The sequence below is a fragment of the Nyctibius grandis genome, chromosome 5 (genome assembly GCF_013368605.1).
Source record: "Nyctibius grandis isolate bNycGra1 chromosome 5, bNycGra1.pri, whole genome shotgun sequence".
Taxonomy (NCBI): domain Eukaryota; kingdom Metazoa; phylum Chordata; class Aves; order Nyctibiiformes; family Nyctibiidae; genus Nyctibius; species Nyctibius grandis.
In genome coordinates, this window is record NC_090662.1 from 79215648 (window position 1) to 79223356 (window position 7709).

Consider the following 7709-nt stretch of genomic DNA (forward strand, 5'->3'; position numbering starts at 1 on the left):
GCAGCCTGTTACGATCCCAGATAGCTCAAAGGGCCTCACTCAGGATCAGTATTTATAAGATCGCAAGACGATTGACTTGGGTCAGTACTTTTGTTTCAAGATGGCCATAATTCTTGTCAGGCAGTCTTGAAACCATTCAGAGCGGGAGATGGTCCAGTGCAGGATGAGTTTGGGTACGTTTCTCTGCCACCAGGAGTCAGGTACGGCTGGGGAGTGCCCGATCATCCCAGCTCATTGGTTTTGTCCTTTTCCTGGGCAAAAGGAGTTCCTGGTGTGGTCAGGGGGTGCCTAATCGTACTAGCTCACTGTACTTGTGCCTAGGACAGGGAGATAGCAGGTTACTTCAACTTATTGCACCGGCAAGCAGGACCAGGGAGTGCCTGATTGCCTCAGACCACTCACCGCATCTGCAGGCAGGATCAGAGAGTACCTGTCTGATTGACTCAGTTCGCTAACTGTTCCCTGATTAATGTTGGCTGGTCCTGACATTACAATGCGGTCTGGTGGTGGGGGGGGCAGGGATATGGGCTGCACTACCACATACGTGAACTACTTAAGATTATCTTTCATTGGTTAAGGTAGGGTTTTTCACAAATACTTGAGAAATGGAACCTTTTCTCTTCTCTCTTTACGCAGCCTGAGCAACAGAGGTGGCCATGTTTGCCCACAGCATGGGGAACAGCAGCAGCCCTTTTCTTCTCCCTACCTTATTGCTCCTGCTGCAGAACAAGAGCTACCCCGAATCCTCCGTCCCTCCTGCTGCCTACAAGATGATGGAGTCACCCACAGGGCCCAGCTCAAGCACAAACCACACTGTCTCGCACTATGAACTGAGGCCAGGAGAAATTGCAGCAGCCAGCATGGTTTTGGGAGCGTTGTGGCTGGTTTCTGTCTTTGGAAACTCCCTCGTTTGCTTAGTGATCCACAGGAGCAGGAGGACACAATCCACCACCAACTATTTTGTTGTCTCCATGGCTTGTGCAGACCTTCTCAGCAGCGTTGCAAGCGTGCCCTTCGTGCTGCTCCAGTTTACCTGGGGCAGGTGGATGCTGGGGAACGTGATGTGCAAGCTGGTAAGGTACATCCAGTACCTCACCCCTGGAGTCCAGATCTACGTGCTCCTCTCTATAAGCATAGATCGATTCTACACCATCATCTACCCCCTGAGCTTCAAAGTGTCCAGGGGGAACGCCAAGAAAATGATTCTGGCCTCTTGGCTACTTGACGCTCTATTTGCAGTACCAGCTTTCTTCTTCTACGGCTCCAACACTGACAACCACTGCAACTTCTTTCTCCCCACTTCTTGGCAAGGAGCCCTCTACGGTATCATCCACCTCTTGCTGGTATTTGTCATCCCATCCATCCTCATTATCCTCTTCTACTACAAGGTCATCACCTACATTTGGAGAATCGCCACCGATAGCGGGACTGTCAGGAGGACAATGAATATTGTCCCAAGAGCAAAGGTGAAAACCATCAAGATGCTCTTAGTGTTAAACTCACTCTTTCTCCTCTCCTGGCTCCCTTTTCACGTGGTACAGCTGTGGCACCCACAGGAATCAGACTACAGAAAGAGCTCCTTGGTTTTCCTGGCCATCACCTGGATCTCGTTCAGTTCTTCAGCCTCTAAGCCAGCCCTCTACTCCGTGTATAATGCCAGCTTCAGAAGAGAGATGAAAGAAACCTGTTGCATGTCTGCCATGAAATGCTACAGAAGTCATGCCTACACCATCCCCACCAGTTCCAGGATAGCCAAAAAAAATCATGTTGGCATCACAGAAATCCCAGCCCCGGCCAAACCTGTCACCAAAGAGTCCATCTATGATGCTTTTAACAGAGAAGCAAAGGAAAAAAAGCTTGCTTGGCCAATTCAGTCCAATCCCCCAAATACACTTGTCTAGTTAGTTGTCTTCATTGCTTTGAAAAATTACTAGCTACCCCCAGAACAAGGAGCTTTCTCTCTGTTTTCAACCAATGTCTAGTTACATCTTTTTAACACAACTTTTAGGGAAGAAAAAAAGATGTTTGGTATTATTAAATGTGTTGATTTCAATGTGTCCAGTCTATTTCATTTCGGTTACATTGTGCTTTACGGAACTACTCTCCCTGAATCACAAGCATAACCTTTTTACAAAACAGAAAATCTCTTACACTCCCATATGCAGGGAAAAAGGGAAAGGAAAAATACTGCTTTTTATAATCCCTCTACATTGGCCACCATGTATAAATGCGTAAATTTCACCCAATGCCATCTAGACTTCTCCAAACAGACAGCCTTTTTTTTGTTTTTTGTCATTATCAACTTCATTAATTATAACTGGGCTGAGCCTTTGTGTGGAATATTGATTTATTTTCTTAATTCCCATAGTATTGACCAGAAGCACAGTAAGCATGCCCTCAGAAAACACAATTAACTATTTATCCACAAAATGAGGTCAGCACTAGCTTCTGGTTGCTGAATTCCCCTCACTCTGCTTGATCAGTGTGCTCCTGTGAGCTGCAGCCATGGATGGTCCAGCCCAGGTTACTACACCTCTCACCCACAAGGTTTCCATTTTGTCTTCATACAACATTGACAGGAGAGTCCCACAGGGTTCAGACCAGAGGTCTGTCCATCCCAGTATCCTATCTTTGACAGTAGCCATCAGTGGGTGCTTGAGGATAGAGTGTAGGAAGCAGGGAAGCAACAGAGAGGTCTCCTAACAACTCCTTCCAGCCTCCATCAGTTGCTGCTAAGAATTTATACCCTTCCCAGGGTAGCTGCCTAAAAGTGGTGCCATTCAGTAAATCTGGAGCAGGTCCAGAATGGGCCTAGTCACAAAGTCCCAAAGACAGGACAAGCAGGCCCACCTTGCTTGCTCAGGTCCCACACAAGTGGTTTTCAGGACAGTTTTGCCCGAGAATCAACGATTTTACCTCTCTCCAGTTGAGGAGCTCAAGCACTTTCTTCCTATTCTCTATTTTCTTCTCAGCTAGCTCTGACAAAGTCAGTAGATGGTCAATAGTTGATCCCCACCCACTATCTGTGTGCTGGTCTTGGGTTTGTAAACCTCTATCATGTATTCTCTCAGTTATTTCTTTTCTGTACGGAAAAGTCTCATCCTACTCAGTCATTTCTTGCACAGAACCAGCTCCAGGCTCTCCTTGGAGCACCCTGATGTAGCAGGCAGGGCATGGCCAAGCATCCTCAAGTCCAGACTACCAGTAGACATTTCACACTCAAGTCATCCTAAAAGCATTGTGGACACTTTGATCCCAGGTGTTAAACTAGGCACCAGAAGTCAGCTATCCTTCCACATACTCCTATTTCAAAATCTCAGGCTCCCCGCTGTATGTTTGAAAGACACATCCTCAGCCACAACCTCCTCAGAGAAGGATTATCTTCTGCTTTCAGAGCAAACGCAGCACAGCTGGGTTCCTGTTCATGCCTGGGGCCTGAAAGTGCTGCAGTAAAGAAAGTTAATAGAACAAGAGCAGCAAGTACTACAGGGTGTATTAAACACTCTTGAGTATCTCCCTTTCCTGTCAGCAGGGAGCAGAAGCACACGTGTGATGGAGCCCCAAGCTGACATCCTCTGAAGAGACTCATGCTGGCAATGTGGGTGGGGAAACTCCTTTGTTGAGAAATATTCCTGCATGTGTGGTAGAAAACTTCCTTCCTCCCTCCTCCTCTATCACACAAAGTATGGTTGTAAGAACCCTTATTGACTGCAGGAACACTTCCAGTATGTATTTCACAAATACAAAAATTCCCATTAAATAAGGATCTGGTATTTCTCATTAAAGCCATTAGCAAAAATTCCCATGAATTGGGAGGAGAGAGGACCTTGAAAATGAGACAAGACCAATATTTTCTGTGTGGTTCACGTTCTGAGCAGGTTGTTCCTCCCTGAAACATCACCGTATGCTTAGTTTTTCTTTGCCACTTAATTACCTCTGACACAGTAAAATCAGATCTAGGGTAAGCAGGCAGGTCAACTTTGCAACATTATTTTTAATGTTGGGTTGCGAGACTGAAACCCAACAGTTGTTCTTTTGGTTAGTAGTTTTATTAAAGAAAGGGACTGAACAGAATGAGCCCTGAGGTCGCAGGGGACCAGAGAGTCATGGTTACCCACCTCCCACTAGGTCTGAGTCCAGAGGGACCCAGGACACTTGTTCCTTCAAGTCTACATGAATGGGAATGCATGAGGCAGCCTTGTTATCTGGGCATCACAGACAGGACAGGCCATAACAGTCACTGTCCTGTTGAGGTGTATCCAGAGAGGCTGTAGGCACTGAGTCCTTGTACAGTTGAACCTCAGAGATGTTCCAGTGGATGTTGCCTGCGCACAGACAGCTTCCAGCCTTCAGATGAGAAGGAGGTCTCAGACCATTACAGATCACGAAGGAAAATACTGCTGCAGCCATCATATGCAGGGGCTGCTGCCTTCAGGCTTGCTCTGCTGCTGAAAAGGAAGGGAGGGAGAGAGGCAGTGCACCCCTAAGGTGCTAGCGCCATGTTGCAGACCCACAGTCTGCACATACAAAACCTAAAGAACACGCCAGCAGGTGTGAAACCACAGACTCCTGTGCAACTTTCCGTCTTGTGAACTCCACTGTGTTTCCCTACCTCCCAGAAGCTGTAAAACTACACAAGCTGGCCAGGAAAAGTCCAGGACTGCCATGATACAATGGGTTCCTGCGTTGAAACAGCTGGCAGTTCTGCCCTGAGATCACAGGCCTCACCAGCCCTGTGACCATGAGTGAAGTCTGGATGTTGGCTTTTGTAAACCACCTTTCCGTATCAGTAAAAGCCCAGTCACAGTTGTATCAGAGTGAGTGTGTCTCTGCTCGCATAGCTTCTTTTTAGCCAAAACTATACTAGTAAAAACACATTTTCACTAACATAAGCTGTGTTTGAACTGAGAGGAATTTGCCCATGCAGCTGTCCATTTATGCAGTTATACTGATAAACCTTCCTGATTTCTATTTTCATACGATGCAGCTTTCAGTATGGTTAAAAAAATTATCCAGAGCAATCAAACAAACCCCACTGCTTAAATTGCTAGCTAGTCCACAGATCCCTCGGCCTGAAAAGCCAGCCTTCACCATGCTGCACAAGCGAAAGGAGCAGTGATATGCGTGTACATCGGTGGCCCGTGCTCACTCCTACCTCCTTCCTTCCCTTTTTCTCCAAGTCCTGCAAATTCTCTCTAGCCCATATCCCATCAGCCGTGGCTGCTGACCGGGCTCATGTCTTGGTGAACACCATGCTTCGGGGAGAGGTGCCTGAGGAAAGGCTGTCCGAGCCGAGCCGGCAGTTCCAGCTCTTCAGATGACACCTAGCCACTGGCAGTATGGTGCTGCCGCCGTAAGAGCTGAAGACAACACCATGCTATAGCAGTGCTGAAGATGGAAAATATTTGACAGCTTGACAGTTGAAATGGAAGCTACTTCATGCTTAGGGTTGACTTTGGAAACCTGTAATGAAATGGATGGAGACTGACAAGTGCTGACCTGGAGCCAGAGCAAGAAGAAATCTTTTCCACTCCTTCCATCACTTTAGGACAGGTGATGGATGGGTTTGATAACACCAACGACCACGTACCTCCTGGTCTGCCAAGGCCACAGAGGTGCCAGAGACTCAGGAGTAAGATCATGGATTATCTAAGCAAAAAATAGAAAATGCTGCAGGATTTGCCTGGTCAACATAAACAAATCTCTCTGCACTCCCTCACAACTCCTCATCGCCAACAGATTGTTTCAGTGATATATCTAATGCAACAATAAAGTTAATGAGAGGTGAGGGAACTTTAGGAGTAAACCAAGCAACGATACTCAGGTAAAGGTACCTTGAAGAAACACACTTTAATGTGAGAATAGCCAGCGACTGCCCCGGAGCTTCATACAGCTCTCAAGACACCCCTGTACCCCAGAAAGTCTGGCTAGGTGGCCAGGACACTGACCATTGCTCCTGCATGGGTACGCGTGCACGCTCGTGAGCATGTGCGTAGCGAGGATGAAACCAGCGTGCAGACATGGGCTGAAGCTGGCAGAAGTTATTAGGGTAGGTTTGGCACTGAGCAAACAAAAACTCCCAGTTCACAAACACATCTAAACCCCATCTGAAAAAGAGCAGTTCTGGGAGAGAGGATTTCTGGATCTCTAGCCCATCCACCCCTTAGTCTTAAATGTTTTCTGTGTAAGAACATGACACAGTGCCAACCATTAAACTTTTTTTCCCATTAAGTTGACACCCATTAAGTGGAAATTCCATCATTGCTGTTTACTTTTCGTATTAAGTAGCTTGCACTTGGGAATTACTATTACAAATTGTCAAATTACGTTCCCCCCTTTTTATTTCAGCAGAAAGTTGGATTTTTGGTTAAACATATTTTTAAAATTTCCAGTTGAAGGGTGGGGAGTAGTGAGAAGCAGAGACACACACTGCTTGAACCTATTTTTCAGCCAGCCTCCTGGAGGTGATCGCAAGGTGGCTATCACCCATAATTGGACTTAAGAGTTTCCATATGCCCAGTTAAGAATCCTCTGAGTTTTTCCAGTCTCCTCAACTCAACCAGTTTGACTTCAGAATTAATTGACACTGATTTAGGAGTTGGTTTTCCAAGGTGTTGAACACACACCGTTGATTTTAGCTGAAATTCTGAATACTCAGCCTTCTCAATATCAGATCCTTCCTGTTTAAAAAGAACAAAAAGCAGATTTGGAGTTTATTAAAGCCAGACCCATAGGCTCAAAGGAAGGGTTATTAGCCCCCTAAGTGATTCTGTAAGTTAATATGTCTTTATTAATTGGCTCTTTTCAACCTAGCAAGTGCTGTGGAATAGGCCATTATAAATTACATGAGCTTTATTTGAACTAGCTTCTAGTAAAACATAACACGCCTACTGGAAGATTGTTATATAAATGTCACTTTTTGGTGAGCAGCTTGAACTATAACACAGGTTTGTTCTACACTACTGCTAACACAAAGTCATCTTTCAGTTTTCTTATGAAACCGGTCCCTGGATAAAATTCAGAAGTGGCACAGACAGCAGTAATTCCTTTGTGTTCAGCATCTCAACCATTTCAGACCAGCTCCTGATTTGGTCCTACATTTGCAGGGGAATAGGCAAAAAAAAAAAAAGATTACATCGCCAAATAATTTAATTTGTTCTTGTCTCGTGCCTGGCCAGACACTAGCTTTTTTACTGCACGTACAAGTAAGAACGAGAGATGCTTTTGTTTCCATGGTTTGGGGGAAGAGGGACTGATCAAGGACTTTCCTTTTTTGAGGCTATGTAGAGTTAAACAGACGAGGCCACATATGGATGGGTGTAATCACCCATTTTATTTCCAAAGGCACTACAGCACTTCTCTTTGGCCCTGGAGATTTACCATCTCCACTGCCATACATACTCTGCAGAGTCCCTCTCCGTATTGATCCATATGCAGGAAGGAAAATGATTAAGTGATAACCAGAATTAACAAGATTTCAGATTATTTACCAGTTAGCTGTAAATGCAGCAGGAGTAGCCCTGATTTTCTTATTAACCCACAGTGCTGCTGGGAGCTGATCTGCTGTCAGGCTTTCTGTGGACTCTGAAACAGCTCTTGCCATGTTATTGACTTGGTTCTTTCATATTAATCCAGAGCATCTTCCTCACAATGAAGTCTTGAGACTGTATATTTTTTTCCTTAAGAAGGATGTTGGGGATGTGGCCCTT

The 7709-nt window shown here is 45.6% G+C and overlaps 1 protein-coding gene across 1 annotated transcript; it reads left to right on the forward strand.

Moving 5' to 3' along the window:
• The first annotated feature begins 656 nt into the window (after nucleotides 1–656).
• LOC137664255 (probable G-protein coupled receptor 19) lies at nucleotides 657–1901 on the forward strand. Its single transcript, XM_068402129.1, has one exon. The coding sequence runs from the start codon at nucleotides 657–659 to the stop codon at nucleotides 1899–1901; it is 1245 nt and encodes a 414-aa protein (XP_068258230.1).
• The last annotated feature ends 5808 nt before the right edge of the window (nucleotides 1902–7709 follow it).

What these genes read in the sequence shown, in the direction of transcription:
- LOC137664255 (XM_068402129.1), top strand. Translation starts at nt 657, where the DNA reads ATGTTTGCCCACAGCATGGGGAACAGCAGCAGCCCTTTTCTTCTCCCT.